At 42.4% G+C, this 25,342-nt stretch overlaps 1 protein-coding gene across 1 annotated transcript in view; it reads left to right on the top strand.

The window, feature by feature from the left end:
* Positions 1–611: 611 nt before the first annotated feature.
* LOC115130357 (POU domain, class 6, transcription factor 2) overlaps positions 612–25,342 on the top strand; it is an 89,729-nt gene continuing 64,998 nt past the window's right edge. Inside the window, exons 1-2 of the mRNA XM_029661427.2 lie at positions 612–984; positions 19,871–19,968. Of these exons, the coding sequence (XP_029517287.1) occupies positions 813–984; positions 19,871–19,968 (270 nt within the window). The 5' untranslated portion in view covers positions 612–812. The remainder of the gene's footprint in view (positions 985–19,870; positions 19,969–25,342) is intronic.

Raw genomic sequence — 25,342 nt, 5'->3', positions numbered from 1 at the left:
TTTATTTTGTGCACTTTTAGATAGTTGCACATCAGTAATTAGCCAGGTGACTTCATTACACGATACATTACTTTGTTAATAATTAATTGACAGTCATTCTAATTCCCTCCAGTTTATGGTGGTTCATGTTTTGTAAAATGTGAGACATTGGAATTTCAAAACGTAATTTGGGGAGGACCTATGATATGCCGTGATCTATTCCTGCTCTTGATTGGAAGAGGCCTTAATCGTTCGCTGGTTGCCTCTGACTAATGCATAAGAATAAGGACACCGTTGACTTCTTGCTCTTACTGAAAGTATCGTGCAGGCTTTACCTTTGAGAAGTGAATAAACTGTCTACGTAGATGTTTTTTTTGTAATAGCAGATACATCTTTAGCAATTTAATTTATAGGTACCGTATGCGTGTACAGGATGAGTGTAATGGTGAAATTGTGACACGTCTGTTCTGTTGGTATTATCGAGCCTGGAGAGGTGTGGAGAACCTTTAAGGCTGGAAGGTATAATGGCAAAGCCATACGAACCTTAGCCGCTCTTCACTGGGCAGGCTGCAGCCAGAAATGTCAGCGGGAGGGAGCAGCACCAGTCTCACATACAAGAGCGAGCGCTAGAGAGCGAGAGGGAGGGGAAAGGCGGGAGAGAGAGAGTGATGAGTGAGCGATAGAGGGGAGACACCGGGATAGAGAGAATGGGAGAGTGAAGGGGGGTAGACAGAGAGAACAAGCCGGCGTAGAGTAGTGTGCTGCGAGGCAAATCTAACCACGTTGTTCTGTTGTTTTCCCCACCTGGGCTCCCCAGCTCCCTCCACGATCCGATGATTACAGGGCAGCTGAGCAAGCCGCTGCTCTCCCTGCGCAGCGAGATGAGCGTGGCGGAACTCCGGGCCGAGGACAAAGCGGCCACCCCAGATAGCGAGCTCAACGACGAGTCCCTGCTCCTGTCCTCCGAGGCCAGGGACAGAGAGGGCATTCCCAACAAGCTCTATGGTGAGTCCATGGACAGGACAGCTCTCGGTCTCTCCTCTCCCTTCGGGGACTGGTTGTGGCACGAGAGGCCAGGGAAAGGCTGTCTGAGACCAGGTGCTGCTGGAGCAGGTGCTAGAAGACTGTGATAGACCTAACTAAGTTGAGGTGCAGGGATTCGGGGAAGAGGTGGATGCAATAGGGTTGGTTGCCTGAGTTGTAGTATTGTAGAAGACAAGTTATTTAAGTGTGTTTTCAGGTGATGTGGTGTTTTACATTTTCATTATGTCGTCATGACTTTTTTTCACTGGAAATATAAGTATATATATATATACTTATATATATATATATATAATATATATAAATATAAGTATATATATATAAACGGTTTGGTATTTTGTTATGAGTCTTGTGCTCATTGATTAATTGATTTATCTTTAGAAGTTTATCTTGAGAAGTTTAGGTGTGGTAACATTTTCAAATAGAATGTTGTGAGAGTCCCCATCAGGTGATTATTCAAATATCACACTTGGAGTTGTTCAAATATCACACTTGGAGTTGCAATGTGCCTTTAGGCATAGGCATACACATTTAGGATTTAGTGTTTGTATAGTTTACATAGATTAGATTGGTAGGACAGACGAAAATATTTGTGACAAGTGACCCTTCCTTTCATAACTTTGAAAATAAGCATCTATGGCTGCGTTTACACAGGCAGCCCAATTCTTTCATTTTTCCACTAATTGGTCTTTTGACCAATCACATCAGATCTTTATACATCAGATCTTTCTCAGAGCTGATCTGACAGGTCAAAAGACCAATTAGTGAGAAAATAAATCAGAATTGGGCTGCCTGTGTAAACGCAGCCTATGCCTTGGAACGTGGCGTTTTATATTTTGTTGCTTGTGTGAAAGTGAAAGGTGTGAAAGTTGTGACAAAATATGCAAAATTAGAGAGAATGTTAGGCTATATTGTATCGGGGGGGGGGATGCCTATGAATTGAGCAAGTGGTGAGGATCTCTGGCTTTGGTTTTGGTTTGTGAAATGTGCTCGTGCTTGATTATCTCTGCAGTGGTGGATGATCGCAATGTATTCTTATGTAAGCAACTAACAATTGTTTTTGTTGTAGTCCAATGGCAAATAACGGTATGAAGATGAATTGATATTTATTAAAAGTATATACAGTAAACACATTTAAATCACTAAATATAACATTAGCAATTTAGACATTGAAATGATGGTCAAATTAATAATTGTTGGAAATGGCCTATAGTTCTTATAGGGAATTACATTTAAATACTACAATTAGAATATTAAGAGATACTAATTAGTAAGAAATGGATGTCATTTTAACAGATAGAAAATATGTATTTATCCATCTCTCTTATTCATTTCATGTTCAGGTTCAATTACAGTTGTGACCGAGGTAATTAATATGCTTTTAGTTAAACTAATTTACTTATCCAGGCAGTCTAATTTAATCCCAGGTCATAACAATGAATCAATAGGTCTAATGAGATTAAAACGTGTTTTATAATGAAACTATAAAGGTCATAACACTATGTCTAATATTGACTGCTGTAACATGTAGATTCAGCCTCAAAGTAAAGCTTGTACACAACCTCAATTATTTCAACTTGTTTGTTTGGATTTTCCTCAGATCCTTTTTGATGGAAGAATTGGCATTCAGTTTTTAGTCAATGCGGTCACAAAAATAATTCAAACACATTCAGTCACTCACTAATTCTTACTTACACCAAATGATCACTCAGTAAATGTTTGGTGCCATCAAATTTATGTGTAATAAAAAAAAAACATGTAGCGATTCCAACATTGATAATACGGATGGTAATACGGATCTAAGATATGCATTTCTGCTTTTCAAAAAGGCACCACATAGGCCTCCTTTTTTTCTTCTTCTACCAATTCTCTCAGGTGTTGCAATTAGAATGTTTTCATTAAATGACCTAATAGAACCGTGGAGAGGCTAAACTTGACTTTTTTGTTCTACTGTGCTGCAGGTGTGGGTGATGGGAGGGGCTATGATGTGGTCTATTTAAGACCACATTTTACTCTGTGCTTTCATCAAAGGCTATTTCATGGTACAGTACTTTTAGACTTAGTACACATCTGAACATGCTTTTAAGGTTATGAGTCAGTACTCAGCCGTTAAGGATGTAATACGTCTATTTCTGAAAATGCCCATGGACATCAGTGTAAAAGATTATTGACTAAAATTCCATGAACCCCCTTCAAATTACAGTAAATGTTTGCGTGTGCAGAGAGGCTTTTAGTGGTCTGAAGAGATATGCGAACTTGTGGAATTACAAGATAATGGGTTTAATATGTTTTCATGAAAGAAAACAAATTGAATTGTGTCTTACAGATAATATTGATACAAACTACTACAGTACTACTAATACGTGATTATATTGGTAGGAAAATACATACTCATATTAACGAACTACATTATAAACATAATAATGATAGTATTATAGTAATACAAAAAAAGACACATTGTTCTGTAACATAAACATCCTATGAAAAATTAGTACCAAAAGAACAAATACCAAGTTATGTACACACGGACTCTGACGAGAAGAATGCAGTCATCATATGGCATAATTGTAGATGATTCTATTTGGCCTTACAGTAATGTATGTGTAAGGTTTGATGTGGGTTTATAGGTGGCAACAGAGTGTAGGCTACCTCGAGCTCAGATTATACCAGAAAAACAGAAAAATATTGATGTATTATACTCACCATACATACACACAAAACATATTAAAAAACCATTTGGATGATGTCCCTCTGCATTTGGCCTGCACTTAGCTACAATACCGTAACTCCTTTTCTATTGAAACACTGTCAGCACAACAATACATACCATTTTTACATCTCATTTACTTTTACGTGTCATGATGTTTATTTTATTTGGCAATATTGTGACTTTCTCCCCCATACGTGTTAGTTAAGGGGAGGGGGGTGCGCTTCCTGAGAGAAAACATTGAGCACGTGTGTTTACAACCCACTACACAGATGTACTGCACTCAGTGCTAAGACTTGGAGGCATTACGATAATGCAAAAAAAGAGATGCTATCTTTTCTCATTTATGTGTGCTGCCTGCTGCCAAAAAAAACACAAATATATCACGTTAAGTTTCTAATAATCACTGTATAATCAGGGCTATAATCTCCTTTTGGATGAATTCTAATGATCAAGTGCAGGAAATCACTTACACTTGTTAGTACACATAACATCTGGAGTGACCCATTGCTGGTGACGTCCTCCAACACCATTGGTGCCCAAGAGGAGCAATGCTCTAACAGTCTACCTGTAACACCAATCATCAACAAGGCCGTGTTACATTGGACATAAAAAGACGAGAGAGGCGTTGGTTATTGCTAACTGAATAATCCATCAGACGGTAGCTGTCCCGTTATGATAAAGCACACAGTAGCCAGGTACTGTATGATGTGTGTTTTTGTGTGTCTGTACAGGTTGTGTGTTTTGGGACTAGACACGTGAGTGGTGCAAAGGGGATGACAAGTGTGTAGCCTGGCAGTGTTGTGTTCTGTTGTTGCCACAAAGCACCACTTGGCTGAACTTCTGAGAAGTATTTTGGAGGAAGGTTCTCCAAACAGCCTCACGTCCTGATCAGTGTACGGCTCCAGCTGTCATTCAAATGAATTTTTTAGGATATCCCAGGGCTAGGTTCTCCAAAACAGAGACTAGGGTAACAGGTAGTGCATTCATCTCAACACTGTTGCAATTCTCTGTAATAAGCATCAAGCCTTCTTTCACTTCACCTTCAGACTCCTGATAACAGCTGAAGCCCATTAGTCCATGTTTGTTTGTTCTCTATCTCCCTCTCTTTATTTCTGTATCTCTCTCTCTCACACACACACACACACACATTCAATTATAGACCATTTCTGCTGAACAGACTACAATGATAAAAAATATTTCCTAAATGAGAAATGACATCCTTCATAATGCAATGCACTTTTCTTAAACGGCCGTTGTTATTGTTATAATACTGTATTTAACATAAATTACAAAATGATAACAGAGTTATGTAAATGTTATAAATACAGTGGTGTGTTTTGGTAGAGGATGTCTTGATATGTGACTGGCCAGAGTTGGTGTCTCTTGTGGGGCTGATGGAGGAAGGCATGACTCTGCCCATAGGCTGTGCCTGGGGTGTGCCCTCAGAACCACTGCTCCTCCCGGGAGACTTGGCACAGCGTAGAGGCAGTCAGGACATGTGGTTGCCAGGCTACCCAGCCTCCTTGCTCCAGCCAAACGCTACAGTCAGGAGATGAGGGGGGAGGGAGGGAGAGAGGGAGAGAGGAGAGAGAGGGAGGGAGGGAGAGAGGAAGAGAGAGAGGGAGAGAGGGAGAGAGGAGAGAGGAGGGAGAGAGGGAGAGAGAGAGGGAGAGAGAGAGAGGGAAAGAGAGAGAGGTAGCTCAACTCCTCTCACGAAGCAGCACTGCTCCCCTAACTGCAGGCCACAGGGCAAAGTGGATGACAGGAGGATGGTTGCTGCTCACAAACAAGAAAAAGTGTAATGTTAAGCCACGGTTGTACTGTATCTTTGTGCACACGTTTGTTTATGCATGTTTAGCCTATGTTACAGGTATGTGAGGTATGGAGACTCCATGCTATCTTATCAGCCTCCTTTAGTCCCCTTTGCCGTAGACTACAGAGGCATGTACTCTAGGTTAAGGATGGATACGTATCTCTTTACGATGGCCGAAGCAAACTTTTATAAATGTGCAGGTTTTATTAAGGAGATTGATTATACTTTGAATTTCTTCATCAGAAAAAAAAATAATGAAGACTCCCAAGTTGTGGTTTAAATGTTTGATAATGTATGTGGATGTCCAATGCTCCAGCGTTTCCCTCTCCAAAGTATTGTTGTGTAGTTTTATGTGTCCAAGTAAAAAAAAAAGTGGGATGTTGAGAGAAATCTTGACTCTTAAGATTGTGTTACATTTTTGACCCCAGTTTATTAGCCAAGCTATGATTGTCCATGTGTCTCAGCACTATACTCAGGATTCCATTATGTACTGAATCATAGTAAGTTCAGCTACGTGAACAAACCCCTTCTGGATAATGGTCATTAAGCTACTAATATGAGTCATTTCAGATACTTTTGATTTGGTTAAGAAGTGCCAAGCCACAAACCTAACATATTAGTCAAAATCCACAACATTATTTGCTGTTGATGGACTTCCAAACTTTTTGTGACGCAACACTTCACAATGTTCGTTGATGATTTAACCCAGAACAGCACAATTTATAATTACTTGGTGGGTGGGGTCAATGTAGCCTACATGTGACGATTGTCCCCTGTCACCTAAGCTAAAGACAGGCCTTATGAATAACCAGACAGTGATTAAGTCAACCATTTACTGAGAAAAGCACATGTATTAATTGCAATCATGTGTGGATAGGCGATGTCCATTTGATTGTTGATCACCTGTAAAGAGGGTTATGGAGATTGGTTTCAGTGTGCAAAACCTTTCGTGGTGCGTTGCCCAACATTTCCCTTTCTATGCAGGCATGCAGCGATCAGATGGTACAACTAAAATGTGATCAACTATTAAAACATTAAGGTTGAGCTAAAATAATTTAATTAATTAATTTATTGAAGAGGTCCATTTCCGACGGTCAAATGTGGCGATTGAAGAGGGCGTAGAGTATTGAGAGTTACGGGGAATGCGGAAGTAGCATTTTACTGTGGGGACCTTCGAGTATGTGTATAATCTGAAGATATTTCCATTGTAATTCATGCTACTGAACGTTAATTGATCATGATGTGAAATGTAAGGTTCCCGTTGGCCAGATGCATGATGGATAGTGGTTAAGAACGTTGGCCAAGTAAACCGAAAGGTCGCTGGTTCAAGTCCCAGAGCCGGCAAGGTGGAGAAATCTGCCGTTCTGCCCTTGAGCAAAGCAGTCAACCCCCAACAACAACTGCTCCCCGGTGTCAATTACGTGGGGGTCGATTAAGGCAGTCCCCCCACACATCTCTGATTCAGACGGTTTGGGTTAAATGTGGAAGACACATTTTAGTTGGATGCATTCAGTTGCGCAACTGACTAGGTATCCTCCTTTCCCCTTATTTAGACTGATTTCTTTGTTTGTCTGACAGACAGGAACAGGTTGCCTGACAGACAGGAACAGATCAAAGGTCGTCATGCTGCCGGGTTAACAAGTGCATTTGAAGCCAGAGTTTTTCTTTTTAAGAGCTCTATTTAATTAGGTTTAGTTTGACCCTTTGGTTCATCATCCTGTTTCTTTGATTTTGTAGATATTGTACAGTTCGCCAGCTCTTTATCTCCACATGGACATAAAAAAATCTCCCGTGCAAGAAAAATCAGTTCTGCATTGTTGCGTCCTCATTGTTAAAATCATACCGCTGGGTCAACCTCACTGTACACAATGATAGAGGCGTTTGTCAAAACCTGCACAGTATGGTTTCACACCATGCTCTTGAAAATATCCATGCATGTCCTTGGAGACTGTATGGCTGAGAGCGCCTATATTCTCCTAGGTGGCTATGAGCTATAGTGGGTTGAGAGGCAACAGAGGGAAAAAAGCAGAAAGAGTATGAGAATGACATTCAGTGACTCTTTCTGACGGCGTCAACACAGTGAGCGAGTTCAGGTTCAGCCAGGTTATTTTGTGATGAACTGTTTTGTATAGAGTAGAGTGCTGCTTTTGGCTTTAATAGAATTTTTGACAGTTAAGTGGATAAGTACAAATTTCTGATTGCTGCTGCTGCAGCAAAAAAAGTTGATTGAAGTGAAGGTGTGCACGTTCTGGGTGTTCTCGGGTTCGGTTGAGTGCTCAGGAAGCACTGATAGACAATGTCATTGGGAGTAATGTTTGTCTACCACACACCCAGCCATGCTCCCTTCACTGGTGAAATGGTTTCACACGTTTTTTTTTAAAGCTCATTTCTCACGGCTGTGCAAATAGCCTTCCACTCCAGCTAGCAGAAGCCATGAGGCACCACAACATCCTGATGACATGTATTTATTGCCTAGGAAAAATGGACATTAGGTTGCGAAAGCTGTGGTTAGGAAGCCACGCTATTTTCCCCCCGTGGGGGCGAGATGGCGTGGCTGTGTACAGTTTCTGTCTTCCCCTCTCAAGCAAATCTCCCCCTTTCAAACACCAGCAGACAAGATAATAAGGCACTCGGAGCACAATTCGGGTATTATATTCCGCAACCAAAGGCTCATCTCTTGTCAGTTTGCATTTACTCTCCCAAGGATGTGACGCTTCTATCATCATGCTGTCAAATAGAGCCTGGCTGGAATGACAGGGCCACTCATTTCATACACTTACTGTTTACATGAAATGGCCTGCACTTATACCGATTCTGCCAAAATGGAGGAACATTTTCAGAAAGGTCACCTACAGACTAAAAAGAGGAGAGAAAAAGGAATCTTCTATTGATGTATGCGATTGAGGTCATTCCAAGAAAAGGTCTAGACAGACTACTGTATAATACCCTACATCTCTTAATTTGTTGTATTTCGTAAGAGCAGTTACTCATTCATCTTAATAAGAAAATATATTTATGTTATTTTGCACTCTGGCAGCTACTGTGCAGTACCTCACTGAAATAATTTAAATGATTTGGATTACCGAAGTGGTAGTTGATACGCCTGTATAAAAATATGGTTATCAACAGGAAGGAACTTTTATTTTATTAGGATCAGCATGTATATTGCATTTCATAACTCCACTCACTTATCTCCCACTTCCTCATCCCCTTGTCTCCTTCAACCTGCCTTTCACTCTTCTGCATAAACACAAAGACACACACTGCTGCAGGCAGCCCCCCGCACCTATTATTTTTGTGTAATCAGCTTAGTGAGCAGGGCGAGTGACTGGAGGGGGGGGGGGGGGGTTGGCTGCTTGCTAATGCAAAGAGGCCTGTAGTGTTCTGCTGTGCTGGGGTTAAGTAATGAAGTGGTAGAGACACAGTGTGTGAATGGGACCAGCTCAGTAAAGTTAAAGAGACTAGGATAAAGGAGAGGAAGAAAGGGAATAGGACTCTCTCTCTCTCTCTCTCTCTCTCTCTCTCTCTTTCTCTCCAGGAGGTTGATCTCATTAGGAGGATTTCAGCTGCATGCCCATAAAGCAGGTGTAATACATTCTCTAATGCGCCCGGAGTTCCCGTGGGCTATCTTCGCTATCTCTACCATCACAGATCAGATAGCATTGAGGAACAAGGAGGAAATAAGGAAGATGGAGATGGACATAGAGAGAAGGTCATCTGTTTTACACGTAAAAATCCCAGTCATGTAGATTGCATTCATAGTGACACTGAGCACTTCAAAGTGACTGACATTATGATCTGTTGACGATATTGTGCAGATATAGTAGAAATGAATTGTTAACCTTTGCGTTGCTGTACAAACGAATATTGTAAAACAAATTACATTGAGGGCACTTTGCCAGTGGTAAAGGAAATGTAATGAATACTATAATACACTTTATTCTGTTCTCACCATACTCTGGGGGAAATAATACTTTTCAAAGAAACATGTATTGCATAGTCTAGTTTCCATAAACAATATCAAAAAGCTCTTCATGTTGGACTAACAAAGAAACGTCACAGCTCCTTGGCGTTGACACGGTCGTTGATGTTTGGAAATAATTGAAGCAGGGAATGGAAATTACAATGTTGTCTTTGACTTGTGTGGTGTGAACCAGAGATCCATCCACGCCCATGTGTCCTTCACAAACCCTTTATTATTTATAGCGCTCGTTCTTTGAGCAATGACCAGTACTAATGCATAACCTTCTGTCCTTCTGGCTGATTCGCTTCCTTTGAAACCAAAGATTGAGGGAAGAGAAAAGGGTGTGTGGAGGAGGCGGGGGTGCAGGGGAGGGGGGTATAGGGCAGTCGAGATCCAGGCTATCGAGAAGTTATTATGTCCCCCCCCTTCATATCTGAGGATGTGAAATAACATTGTGATGCTTCTTTTCTTGGGAAATGGAGTTACGGGCTTCAAAGCAATAGTCGATCCCGTACGTTTCCCTCCCTCCACAGCGTGACGGCACTATGAGAATGTTGTGTACTGTGGAAATTCTGTTCGAGAGAATGGAGGGTCGGTTCTGCCCCTCCCTCACCATGTTTGTTGTTATGCCCATAGTATCTATATAGTTAAAACATTGCAGAACTTTGCATTTTCACCGTGTCACCCCCTGACTAATAGTGAGTTGTATAAATCCTTATTTGGAGGTTAGCACCCTGCTTCACATTGCTGGGGATTGAGGTGAGATAGACTCCTATGCAGACTGGAGCACTTTCTGTGATTCTGGGATGATAGATGCTGCACAGTAGCAGTGTAATCCATTATTATGATACCGTTATGAGAGTGGGCGATGTGGAGGCAGAGTATTGGGGGGAGGAACAGAAGCTCTGTGGGACAGGGGGCCGAAAGTGGGACAGCATTAGTGTAGGATAGCCTGAGGGCCCGAGGCTGATGTGTCAAGCGTGATATGTGGGTGTCTAGTCGCCCCCCGCACCGGCCCCTGTCCCCTTCCCCATCCCCGGCCCAGTCTCCACCCACAGACGCCACCGGCTGCCTCTTAATTGTTCTGCCACTGCTCTCGTTTGGCCAGATGCAATGCAGGTTGACAGGCGGCCGCTCTTTGGACGCGGTGAGTTCACCGTACATTCTACATTTTCTGCCTACAGTAACGTAAGGGTTGTGAGCAGTTCACATAGATATCACTGTTTCTTTCTTTGATACACTATATATACAAAAGTATGTGGACACCCATTCAAATTAGTGGATTCGGCTATTTCAGCCACACCCGTTGCTGACAGGGGTATAAAATAGAGCACACAGCCACGCAATCTCCATAGACAAACATTGGCCGTAGAATGGCCTTGCTGAAGAGCTCAGTGACTTTCAACGTGGCACCGTCATAGGGTACCACATTTCCAACAAGTCAGTTCGTCACATTTATGCCCTGCTAGAGCTGCCCCGGCAACTGTGCTTTTATTGTGAAGTGGAAACATCTAGGAGCAACAACGGCTCTGCTGCGGAGTGGTAGACCACACAAGCTCACAGAACGGGACCGCCGAGTACTGAAGCATGTAGCGCGAAAAAAAGAATCTACCCTCGGTTGCAACACTCACTACCGAGTTGCAAACTGGCTCTGGAAGCAATATCAGCACAATAACTGTTTGTCGGGAGCTTCATGAAATGGGTTTCCACAGCCGAGCAGCAGAGCATCTAAGATCAACATGCGCAATGCCAAGCGTCAGCTAGAGTAGTGTAAAGCTCACCACCATTGGACTCTGGAGCAGTGGAAACACGTTCTCTGGAGTGATGAATCACTGCCTGTAGAACCCTACCTGCCCCAATGCATAGTGCCAACTGTAAAGTTTGGTGGAGGAGGAATAATGGTCTGGGACTGTTCGGGCTAGGCCCCTTAGTTCCAGTGAAGGGAAATCTTAACGCTACAGCATACAATGACATTCTAGACCATTCTGTGCTTCCAAATTTGTGGCAACAGTTTGAGGAATGCCCTTTCCTATTTCAACATGACAATGCCCCCGTGCACAAAACGAGGTCCATACAGAAGTGGTTTGTCGAGATCGGTGTGGAAGAGAGCCCTGACCTCAACCCCTTCGAGCCAGGCCTAATCGCCCAACATCAGTGCCCAACTCCTTAAAACTCTTGTGGCTGAATGGAAGCAAGTTCCTGCAGCAATGTTCCAACATCTCGTAGAAAGCCTTCCCAGAAGAGTGGAGGCTGTTATACCAGCAAAGGGGGAGACCAACTCAATATTAATGCCCATGATTTTGGAATGAGATGTTCGACGAGCAGGTGTCCACTAGGGCTGTGGCGGTCACAACATTTCGTCAGACGGTGATTTTTTAGCAAATAACTGTCGGTCTCACGGTAATTGCCTGTTAATTAACATAAACACATTTAGCATCTCCTGACTTCCACACATAGTCTACAAGCCACTGATGCAGACCTTTGGAACATCTACATTTTAAAAAGTCTAAAAAAATATATAGCCTACACCTTCACCATGAATCCAATATTTATTTTAGACAGGTCTAAAGAAGCATGATATGAAGAAAATGTAGTGTGTTTCAGAAGAACAGAGTAGCAAACTCTATGTTGTCCTTATGTTAGGTCCTGATCTGGCTATTCCAAATGGCTGTGGGCTACACTAGTTAATTTAGCAGACAAGATTTGCTTAGAATTCCGTGGCATTATTTTATAGTATGAAGAATACAATTTAACAAAGCTGAATAAAATAGAAAGCCAATTTTCTCCAAACTGTTTGAAGGAATGCGGCTATTGTGTTCAGCGGTTACCAAATACATATTTATTCCTATATGCTTAATTTAGAGTTATTAATGTAACTGTAGTTCTTCGAAAAATGTTGGACAACATGATGCGACTATCACGTGATCAGCTCTTTCTCACAGGCTACAAGTGAAGGCAGACACATCGGGGATGTGCATATTGAAGATATTGAAAGAACTGTCCACATTTACTTTTCATCTGCTAACAGGATGATTAGACCTAACGAACAGCAAAAGCACTAGCCAATGTCATTCTACTATCCCCCATAGTACAAAAGTCGACCTATTCTATTCTGTGTAAAAAATAAATATTCCAAACATAGTCTGGGACAGTAGTGGGATGCGATAGATGCCAAATTAATACAACCACTAGCATCCATCAAAAAAATGTAAGCAATGTGGCTGATGCAACAGAGCAGAATGTTTAGCTTAAAATGTTGCTAAACTATGTAGCTATATCTTCACATTATAAGCGCAGCAATGTTCCATTAGCGGAAAACATGCATGTAATGCTTTTATTATAAAGGTGCATTTTTATGGTGAAAATTATCTTCCCCAAACTTGAAACTCACGCGCTGCTTATATATGCAAGTTATGCTCTACAGCCCTTGTAAAGCGCATTAATGGGTTTAATTTTAGGAATTTATTTTGCCACTTTAGTTGTGATACAAACCTTATCAAAACATATAGACCTATCGGCTAGGCTACATGAGGTGTGCCACTATGATTCGAAAAAGTCAACAACAACAAAAAGGCATTGTTTCTTATGCTGGGCATCAAGTGATAATATATCATTCACAAGTAATAGTTTAATATTATCACCCATCAGACTATTCTGATTTAATCTTGTCTTTACATATACTAAGTAATATATGTGTGATATTTGTTTTGATTTATAATGGACCATTATCATGCACCTGTATTGAAAGAGGGGCAGCGAGAAATAATACATGTCATCTATGCACTTAAATAGTGAATGGAGGACGCTTTTTTCCCGTGGTTCATTTTCATGCCAGCCAGGTAGGCAATACTCCTGTTTTAAATATAAGCATATTATAAAATATTAGGAAAAATATTAGGAAAGTTGAGAAATAAATATAGTAGACCTAGTCTATAGAAAACTGATGGGATCCTCCTCTTTATAGTAAAGGCCATCACTCTGTTTTCTCACGCAATTGCATAGCCTATAGAAATTTTGCGCAACATGAGCTCATGGGCTCTCATGAAGTGTTTGATTAGATTTTCGATAACATTTGCATTGATGTGAGAATGATTAGAGGCAATAGAGTGCTGAGTACCAGGCAGTTAGCAAGTTTGGCAGGCTCATAATGACCATCAGCAGCATCAGAGCTTGGAGAAGCCTAATCACATGTGACTAAATGGTCATGTGGAATCTGACTACCTTTATGACTCGTGACCACCGGTGTGGCGGTAATACGGTCACCGCAACAGCCCTAGTGTCCACATCGTTTTGGTCATGTTGAGTACTTTTGAAATGATTTGCATATAATGATGAATCACTTATTTGCTCATTTGAACATGAAGCCGTATTACTCCACAAATGACTTTGTTTGTGACAGGAAAACATGTTGGATAGAGATCCAGACAGAGAGCCGTGGTTAAAGAGAAACCCTCTTGCGTGACGATGAAGGGGGCACTAGATCAGGCTGAATCCTATTTACCACAAATATAATTTAAGTAATTTCAGAAGAGGCTCCCATCAATAGGAAGGGAGGCACCTCAGCATTCCCCAGCTCTCCTAACAGGCTTACAGCTCTCTCAGGCAGGCCCTGATTTCACCGTCCATGCTGCACTGATGACCATAAAAGGATGAGGAATAATTTGGGATTGTTATTGGTCTCTTTCAACCCTGAGGTAATCAGGTTGACATTGCTTGGGGAATGAGGAGAATGGACCGCAACAGATGTACTCATGTGCAAAGTGTTCCGCTCCCCTGAGAGTTGCCTGCACAAATGCTCTCTCTCTCCAACTCTCCCCTTCTTCCTCCTCTCCACCCCGTCTCTCTCACTCTTCATCACACCCTCTCCTTCTTGACCTTTGAGATGAGCATTACCCCTTCCCTCCAATTGACCTCATCCTGTCCCACTTGTGCTCTCCAGTCTGCTTGGCTCCTGGTCCACTTCAATGCAGAAGGAGAGGCAGGTAAGAGCAGGCCAAGAGCACTTCCTGTTGGAGGAAGACCCATGGCCATGTAAGAGAGGATAACTATGGGAGGATGCTACTTCCCTGTTATCAGTTGCATTTACATATACTGACGATGACCAATAACTACACTGAGCAGCAGCAGGGGGGGTCTACACTTCAAAAACATCGTTTTTACCCTGTAATCATTTCTTAATGGTAAGACAGTCTTTAGTCAGTCTCTATACCCCCTCTATCCCATGTTCTCTGGTGGTCCTGTAATTACTGTCGCCAGAAGTGGCTGAAGAACTGCTGAGGTGAAAAATCCAATCCACACTGCCATGTGCTTTGCTTTGCTTCCCGTGTAATACCTTGACTCCATAATTCCACTTATTGGTGGAATAATGAATGAATTTGATATTTTTGCCTGTAGGGTCTGGAGCTCCTTGCTGCTCCAGCAGAAATCAACCGTTAATATAAGGGGCCCAGAGAGACTGGCTCGGCCCCTGACCGCCAAGCCCCTGCGCTGGGCCCTTAATTAAGGAAATGACAGCTCTCCAGGCTCGAGTGTACGATAATGCAGCTAATGGTATTACAGGCAGCCACTCAACAGTCAATGTCTGGGGCGTTCCGACTCCAAAAACCGCTATTGACGTATAACCAGCCAGCCTCTCCTCTGAGGGTCTCTAAACAGAGTATTACTTTCCTGCTCCTCCTCGGGGAACCATCTAATAAAGAGGACCCAGAGGTTATTGGCAGAACCTTATCCTCTGGGTTATTGTTGAGGGCTTTGGTGTGCTCAATGAAAGGCAGAACAATGCTACAGACGTATTTGATCACCCTTTTTGCAGGACAACGCTCCTGCAACGCAGGAAATGTCAGACATGTAGTGTATTTGAGGTTTAAAAAGGCTTGGGAAGTTTGGAACGTAGGCCAATGGTGCGTGTGTTAACCTAGTTTGAGAAAAGCTAAGGGATTGGTCGAACGATGGCTGAGTTATTGACAAATCCAACATCTAATCGTATGTGTCCATTTAAACCACTGTAAATCCAGGGCACTATACAGTACTGTCACTTCTCTTATTTTCAGATATAATGCAGTATGACTTACTGGGGAATAGGAAACTCTCTCTCTCTCCTCCTCTCCCTCTTTCGCTCCCGCGTGTAGTAAACTTGTGTTTGTGCCAATACCATAAAAGCTATGCCGTGTCAGGCATTTCAGAAGCATTAGTGGAATCAATGGCCAAACAATCCAACACAATTGGTCTGGTATTGATAGAATTAAACCTTGTGTATGATGTGACTTGTCATTTATTTCGCCCAGTATGATGCCCTGACCCCCATCATCAGTGAATCTCTATTGATTCCTGCAGCCTGGGCTTTCACTCTCATTTGTTTAGCACTCAACAATAAGCAACAAAAACACATATTTCCATGGCAAATAGAAACTGTATGATAAGAATGCACAAATGTGTTTTCTTTTGAATGTCGATATTGTGTTGATATTTAATAGTAGAAAAAAGCGTGAATAATAAATATGGAGGGGGAATAAACCGTTTTGAGACACGTTTAGTCATTGTTGTTGTTAATATATTAAATGCACGTTGTCATTTATTAGGATGACTCATGTACTGGAGGCAGCTCTGCAGGGTAGCCACTAGATGGCACAGCAACAAAGTCATAAAATCGGATTTTAAACCTAACCCTAACCTTAACCCTAACCTTAACCAAAGTGCTAACCTTAAGACCAAAGGCACAGTTTGTATAGCCAAGTTTGACTTTGCCGCTGGCCCATCTAGAACTCACTCAGCTCTGCCTCCAGGACAAGATTCATCCCAATAAACGTCAACCTGCATATTACATCTCAATGAGAACCGCTACATAACGAAACAACATGCCATTAGCCCAGCGTTTTGAAAAGAGCCATTACTAAAAAAAAGGGGTGTTGCGGAGTTTATGGGCTGGTTGATTTTGAAAAGCCTGAATCGTTACCGCTGCGCTCTCTCCAATATTTGACAGCTTATAATGCATCGCCACTAAAATAGCTTTGAGTGTTAACGCTTCTTTTATGGACATAAATGGATTCATAAATGCAGTGGGGTGAAAGCTAACTCAGACACAAAGCCTTCAATAACACCCATGTCATTCACATGGTCAATGGATGAAGCAGTTGTTGCATTAGAGTAGATGGCGAACTGATTGCTTTATGAAATGCGGACTAATTGTTTTGTGTGGTGTTGTGCTTGGGGCAGCACTCTGTATTGAGACGAGCCGCGGATGACGTCAATTAAATGCAGCTCTTTGCACCCCATATACAAACCCTCTGCCCTTTTCGGGCATTGAACGTGGCCCTCCAGTCGCCACTTAGGTGATCAATGCAAGATCATTTATTTAGTGTCAGATATTGGGGATATTTCCACACCATGAGCCACCGATCACTGATATCGGAATCATTATTGTTGTAGTGTAGAAGAGATGACTGTGGTTAGGATATATGGGAGATAGTTTGGGGTTGTTCGGTGGTGTTAAATCAGCACAAATAACAGTTGAGAAATGGTATTTTATAATAACAAGCATTAAGCTCTTATTAAGTTCAATGCGATGTCTATGTGCTGCAGTGCTGGGAAAAGTGTACCAAAGAGAGTTTACCAATTCAAAATGACATGTGAACACATTGAACACGCTTTCTGGATTTTTGTGCACAAAATAGTGGAGGAATTACTTCAGTCTTAAGTATAAAATTGTATTAACGTGTAAGTAGAAACTATGTATAAAACATTATTTCAGCAAACATTTTATCATTCCAAGCGTCGTTATAGCTGTTGTCAGTCCAGTGTTACTGTCCAAAAGGGAATCCACTTGAAGAAACCTTCACAATATATAAACTGGTTAAAATAACAAAGAACCTAGTAATAAAAGATTATTGAAGATGGACTCCCAAGATATTTCCTCCTGTCAGCGTTTTAATTTTGTTAAAGAAATCACGACCAACACCTCGGGGAAAAGATGTGCATGTGCATTTATTTATTATCGATTCCTTTCCCAGTGCTAAACGTGTTTACGTCATAGATATTTGCAGGCGGATCACGCTTTCTCTTAAACATCCCGCTAAATTATTGCGAGATGACGCAACGAAAGGCATACAGCAGTTATTTAATCAGCCGTAGCCCTCTGCTCCTGCTTATCAAATGGAATATATTATTCACTACACAACCTATGTTCATGACTTATTGATGGTATTGCCATGCTGTAAACTTTCATTCGCTCATCAATAATAGAGCAGAGTGATCCCTCTGATTAGGGCTGGATGCCACAGTCAAGCCGCTGTTTATTTCATCTCTGACATTGAGATGGAATGGATATATGCTAATGAGATGAACTGCAGCCAGTGCTCAATGTTCAATCCCACTGTCGTGCTTGTCGTTCTTTGATATGACATTTGATGATACGCATGCTTGTAGCTGTCCAAGTTGATCGGAAACCAGTGGGGTTATGGAGTAATTGCCCTAATATATTCACAAATGTGAACGAGATCCTCAATTGACTTGTGAATTTCCGGTTGTCATTACATGAAGAAACTTGTCTTCAAAGACATTAGATCAAGTCAGGGGAAATTGTTGAATTGATGTCATATATCATATCAGTGAGAAACTCTAAACTAAGCTCATCATCATCCATTAACCTCTTTTGAATGTTTGCCCTGGTGTTAGGATGAGACTAGGTTTCTGCTGTCCAAATCCAAAGCCTGTCTTCAAAGTGGTATTTCATCTCTTGAATAATTAAAGGCTTTGGGTTGGGCTATGTTTGACCCATAATGGGTAAAATTGGTAAGAAACTGCACTGTCTAATGTTAAGTGACTGCAGGGTTGACAAGCTTGGGTTTATGTGGACCAATATCAAGACGCCAGAGGTAGAAACCAGCTCAAAATGCGGGCTTGTCCCCCAGGGCAATTAAATCAAGCATCAAATGCTTAAGGTTCATTTGATGGGTCATACAATTCACCAATTATTTGGAGTTTATGTAAAGATGAGATGATTTTGGATGGCAGAGTGGAGTTTCGGACGTAATGCGCAAATTTGTACCGTCCCAGTCCCACACAACCAAACAGCAACCACATCTTGACAGCAAAGCCTTAAGTAATACAAAGGTCAAACTTTGACGCAGTGATTGTTTTAGATATATTTTTCGACTTGTAACTTGCTCAAATTCTAAAGGGATACACAAGTGCATTCATGTTCTTTCGCTTTCTCTAGAACTCTCCCACTCGCTTTCTTACTTTCCTTGACTTCTTTTACCAACTTGAATTCAAGTTTTTGTGGAAAGTGAGTTTTAATCTGTTGTACAATTACATTGTAAGGGCTGTATAGTAGCCTGCCATTGATGTATGGCTGCATTTAGAGAAAATATCAATATGCCGAGACCTCTGTATTGATGACTTCTTTTGACTTGTGATCAATGTTCTTGACTTTTGGCAAAGATGGACGTTATACAAGTTAGCCCATATGGTATAAAAGCAAATAGTTTATCACTGAACTATCTGAAGGAATACACTTTTAATGAATAGTTTCATGGTTTATCGACAGTATAAAAGTTACAACAGCTAGGCAGAAGGGACCTATAAAAACTGTACTATAGTGGCAAGGGAATTTTCTATCAAAACACGTCATCACACATGATGACTGAGGTCTGAGATGCGCGTGAGCTGTTGAGAGATGCTGAGAGCGAGAGTCCATGTTTTAACAGTCTGTGCCTGTGTCACAAATGGTGCCCTATGGGCCCTGGTCAAAAAAGTAGTGTCCTACATAGGGAATTAGGGTGCCATTTGGGACACACACCTGTGTCTCACCGCCCACCCACCCTGAGTGGTTTTTGTTTTCTCTCCGGCCGTCACATCACACAGCAGGCCAGGCTTATTATCATGTCCCTGTCGGATGTGCTCCTCCTTACTCCGCCGTGGCCTCATACTGTAGGAAACAGGTCTAATTGTGTCTCATAGCCACAGGCTGTCTTCTGGTAGAAGGGGGGAGGGGGGTTAGATGGGTGATGATACTCAACAATGTAAATGTGGGAATAATGCAGGGCAGGGCCCCACAGTTTATGTGGCCCTCCATCTCTCATCCCTCAGCTGTAATCGAGGCCGTCGGGTGCGGCTGCCTGGTAAGCATCATCCTCACGTCAATGAGACTCTCAACTGGTGGGTCGTTTATTCAGCTCTGATTGTGAACGGTGCCGCAGCGGTTATTGATATAGCACTTTAACACAAAATCCCCTCCCCGCCGTACTCAGGGCTGTGTGATCACAGCTGGCTATGTCTGCGCGTGCATGTTTTTTTGTGCCTGATTGTTTCAATGTTATAGTGGATTAACATCTCTCTCTCCCCCTCTTATCTTTCTCTACCACAGGAGCCCGTGATGGCTCTGTCCAGTCTGATACCAGCAGCAGCCCGTCAGAACAGAGTCAGCTGGGACAGTGTCACCCAGCCTACCCGGTGGGTCCACAGGTGGGTGTCTCTCCATGTCTCCTATTGACCTGCAGTGGTGGAAAATTGTCATAGTAAAGACACTTTAATAGAAAATGACTCAAGTGAAACAGAAAGTCACCCGGTAAAATACTCCTTGAGTAAAAGTCTAAAAGTATTTGGTTTTAAATATACTTCAGTATCAAAAGTAAATGTAATTGCTAAATTGTACTTAAGTATCAAACGTTCAGTACGAATAATCAAAAATTCCTTATATTAAGGGGCACACTCCAGGGGCACACTCCAACACTCAGACATAATTTACAAACAAAGCATTTGTGTTTAGTGAGTCTGACAGATCAGAATCAGTGGAGATGACCGGGGATGTTATCTTGATAAGTGTGTGAATTGGACCATTTTCTGTCCTGCTAAGCAGTACTTTTGGGTGTCAGGGAAAATGTATGGAGTAAAAAGTACATTATTTTCTTTAGGAACGTAGTGAAGTAAAAGTAAAAGTTGTCAAATATAAATAGTCAAGTAAAATGTACAGATACCCCCAAAAACTACTCAAGTAGTATTTAAGTACTTTACACCACTGGCTGCACCTAAACACATAATCCCACCAGATACAGCAGAACATGAATGTGATCTCCAAATTATATCAAATCCTCCCCAAAGATAATCAGTTGAGATGTATTTATGAGAATATACTATAAAGCAGTTTTTTGGTGATCACTTTGTCATCAGCATAGAATATATAGAGAGTTGTTTACATTTCCTCTGTCCCTCCCCTTCAAGGCCAACAAAACGCACTCCAACCCCAGGCAGCCCTACTAAACAGCTCAGTAGGACAGCCAGCGTACGTGATTGGTTTTACTGGGCTGGTGGCTCTGCCCTGTTTAATGAACATTTATCTCATTAGTGCTGTCTCACTGTCACCTCCCTAAACACAGTAGTGTGAACAGCCAGACAGGCAACCAAGCAGGCACAGAGCTTCCCTCCCTCCCTTCCCTTAATGAGCCCACTCTCCCGGGCACTCAGGGGTTTGCATCCCAAATGACACCCTATTCCCTTTATAGTGCACTACTTTTGACCTGAGTTCCATGGGCCCTGGTTAAAAGTAGTGCTCTAGGGAGTAAGGAATAGGGTGCCATTTGGGACACGGAACTCAGTGTTACTCAATTAAGGGATCCGCTACTGAATCAATCCTCATCAGGGTAAACAAAGGAGGATATGTGAGGGGAAGAGAGACTAACTCACTGAGTTCCCTGCTGAATTATCTCACTCAGCTCAGCAGAATGAGCAGCCGACAACCAAACGGATTAAAACCACACTGTTGATGAGAGATATGATAGCTGTTTAATACACGGATGCTAAACAAGGGTATTAGACCAAATAGAAATGCTTTAGTGCAACTGGTTGTGCCAGAGCCTACTGTATGAGCTACAAGAGATTGTTCCCCCAACAGTCTCAGTCTAATATATTAATGCTGTCAGTACAGTCTCAGTGAATCTAACACTTTTCAGAAACAAAGGCGCTGCGCATGCCATAACCAATTCTCCTGTTTCGGGATCAATATGTTTTGATAGATCCTCTCTCCAGAGCCGGATATTGTGCGAACAGCCATTATCCGAGGGTAGTTTACCCAACATGAATGTGCCTTCCTCCCCCCGACAAAAGTCGTCTATCTCTGTGATTACGGGCAATTTCTCAGTGCCTGCCTGGGCTGCAGATGGAAGGGCCTGCTGGCCCCTAATGGGCAGAGAGGCAGGGTACCTCATCTAGGTCTAAAGCCCCGTCCAGCCCCACCCAGACCCCATTCAGAGCCCAACTCGACCCAGACACATGCAGAGAGGCAGGGTACCTCATCTAGGTCTAAAGCCCCATCCAGCCCCACCCAGACCCCATTCCAGACCCCATCCAGAGCCCAACTCGACCCAGAACACATGCAGAGAGGCAGAGTACCTTATCCAGGTCTGGATTCCCACCCAGACCCCATCCAGAGCCAAACTCCAACCCAGAACACTTGCCTGCTCCCTTGGAGCCCCACTCCTCCACACTCAACTGTCAGCCATGCCAAAGCCAGTACCACACCATCCCCACTAGACCTGTGTTGGAAAGACAGGCAAGACAAACAAAGAACGGGAAATAATGCCAAACTATTCACACAGACACCCAAAGGAAGCAGAATGGGTTGTTTACTATAATGCTCTGGTATTTTAAAAGACAATATAGTTTTTATGATCTGGAATGTGGTGGCGGCCCGAGGCAAGTTTTTCATCATTTAACATTACATTTAAGTCATTTAGCAGACGCTCTTATCTAGAGCGACTTACAAATTGGTGCTTTCACCTTATGACATCCAGACATTTCAGATGTAATGTTCAGTTAAATTAGTACTCACACTTTGCATGTTTTACAGAAGCAAGTTAGGTAGACAATCCATTTCTAAACTGCCCCCCCTCCCTTCTCTTCACAAAAGCCATGAGCCGCCCAGCAACAAACACAGCCCAAAGACAAATAGCAAGGGTTCTTATTTACTTGAAGTGCTCTGAAGCTGGCAGACACGTGCTTGTAATAATAAATCAGCAGTACATTTGATGTATGTAGAATTGTTTTTTTAATACCATTCCCTTCCATGTAGCTCTGTCTTCAGTGTCAGGCGAAAGGATCTCATTTAATTTGAAGTTGAAATGAATGTTCAAAGATGTCTATGATTATCTGCCACTACAATTCAACATGAAATGTACTTTTTAAAAAACCCAGATTAAACATATGTTACTTGCACTGACAAAATCCCCCCCCCCCCCTTTGTTATTGTCCTTTGATGGTTCGTCTTTGCTCACTCAAATGACTAATTCCTTATTTATAGCTAATGACAAACGTCATTTGGAATACGTTCAAAGTCAACCAGTGGCACTCCTTTGTGTTATGGTTTTCTATAGTACTTGAAAGCAAATTAAATGGTTCTGAATGTTTTTTAAACCTAATGAGTATGGACTATTTAAGCAACAGGGCACGAGGGGGTGTGGTATATGTCCAATATACCACGGCTAAAGGCTGTTCTTAGGCACGACGCAACGCGAAGTGCCTGGATACAGCCCTTAGCCGTGGTACAGTATATTGGCCATATACCACAAACGTCCGAGGAGCCTTATTGCTATTGACCAATGTAATTAGAGCAGTGAAAATAAATGTTTTGTCATACCCCGGTATACGGTCTGATATACTATGGCTGTCAGCCCATCAGCATTCAGGGCTCGAACCACCCGGTTTATAAAAAAAAAAAAAAATAATCATTGTTATTTAATCAGTTTTGTTTACAGGATACAGTTGCTAGTTGCTAGCATGTCATTGACTATTAAAGCTTCGTCCCTGGTCACCTTTTGATCAAAGGTGTAGGTGAAACAAATGCATGAGGAAATTAGAAACATATGGGGGTTTTCTCTTGCCCTGTTTTCTGTTTACATTTAAGTCATTTAGCAGACGCTCTTATCCAGAGCGACTTACAAATTGGTGCTTTCACCTTATGACATCCAGTGGAACAGCCACTTTACAATAGTGCATCTAGGTCTTTTAAGGGGGGTGAGAAGGATTACTTTATCCTATCCTAGGTATTCCTTAAAGAGGTGGGGTTTCAGGTGTCAAATGTTTAAATGCTAGTGTTTCACCTTCCAATCTCTCCCAGCCTCTTGGCGTTAAACCCGTGTAACATCACATTCCTTAAACTGTGATTATGTCAGAACTGGTGCTTGCTTTCCTTAGCGCGCCGGGTTATCTTAGTGACACCGCTGTCACCCAGCAGCACCAAGCCTGGAAGTACGGTGGCATGTTGGCACCAGTCGGCCCCTCCGCTCCCTCGCCACAGACGCCCCGTTCAAAATAGAAGCAGATAGCTGCCTAGTACTGTTAAAGCTTTGTGGGCTCAGGTCAGTGCAGAGGAGTCATGCAGAGCAGGAGCAGCACCGAGGTCGCAGGGCAGGCAGGTATACTACAGGCGTACAGGAGCTGAGACGTTTCAAGGGATGTTTTTCAAGCTGGGCTTGGACACAAAGACACCATGCATTCTTTCTGTCTAGAGGCACATCCCAGCAGGTCATTTAGGAATGTCGCTTTACGCCATGCAAAAGGCTTGTTTCCTCTGATGACTTTATGAGAAGTCCGCATCTGGCAGACTGAAGAAAATCTTCGATGATATCAAGTTGAATACATATCTGGATGTCACAGCTCTGTATTCCGATGGTGCTACAACCTTTCCACATCTTGTGTAAAGAACATGAATTAAACTCGGGGTCAAAGCACTCTGGCAATAGAAATGTTGCCTGTATATTTGCAAACCCACTCCCTGTGAAGGTACATTTGAACTGCTCCTCTACTCTGCCAAATATCTCCTGGCAATACTCCAGATAACATATCTTAGCGTCTGTGTCTGTGACTGCACAGATTCTACTCTGACTAATATTAGTGAATGCTTACACGAAGTCAGTGATGTACTGTATCTCCTATCAAAGGAGGAAAGTGCTGATATTGGCGGAATGACTGATTCTAGGGTACCAGAGGTCAAATCAAATGTTATTTGTCATATGCACCGACAACAACAGGTGTTGTAGTACGCCAGGATCCATGTGCGGAGGGAGGTGTTTAGTCACAGGGTCCTTATCTCAGCGGTGAGCTTTGAGGGCACTATGGTGTTGAATGCTGAGCTGAGCTGTGGTCAGATCTGCTCAATGGAGGTTGAGGGAGAGCTTTGTACACATCTCTGTGTGTGGAGTAAAGGTGGTCTAGAGTTTTTTTTTGTAACATGCTGGTAGAAATGAGTTAAAACCGATTGAAGTTTCCCTGCATTAAAGTCCCTGGCCACTAGGAATGCCGCCCCTGGAGGAGCATGTATACAGCTCGTTGAATACGGTCTCAGTGCCAGCATCAGTTTCGGGTGGTAAATGGACAGCTACGAAAAATATAGATGAAAACTCTCTTGGTAAATAGTGTGGTCTTCAGCGTATCATGACATACTCTACCTCGGGCGAGCAAAACCTGTGTGTTCATTGTAATGAAATGTAAACCATTCTGCATCCATCTGAGAGGGAAATGCACTGCTCTCCTTCAAAGGTTGGAGTTGTATTCCTTTTTCCACACGACAATAAGCAGCACTGCGTTTCGGCTGTCACTTTCTGGCTGTGGCATGTTTCAAAGCAGATGTCATCAACAAAAACAAACGGCATTCGTCAGAGCAGCACATTGATTAAAGCACTTCAGTCACTTGAGTGAAATGAGCGCGTGGCACGCGTGACTACCTTGTTAACCCATTCATTCCCTCCCAGATGAATTTGATGCGAATATCATAAATGCATCTTTATGGATGAAATGGAATGTGTAAATGTGACCTCTCGCTACTATGCACACTAACACATTCATC

Source organism: Oncorhynchus nerka, linkage group LG6 (assembly GCF_034236695.1).
Source record: "Oncorhynchus nerka isolate Pitt River linkage group LG6, Oner_Uvic_2.0, whole genome shotgun sequence".
Taxonomy (NCBI): Eukaryota; Metazoa; Chordata; class Actinopteri; order Salmoniformes; family Salmonidae; genus Oncorhynchus; species Oncorhynchus nerka.
This window is presented reverse-complemented; position numbering and strand designations above follow the sequence as displayed.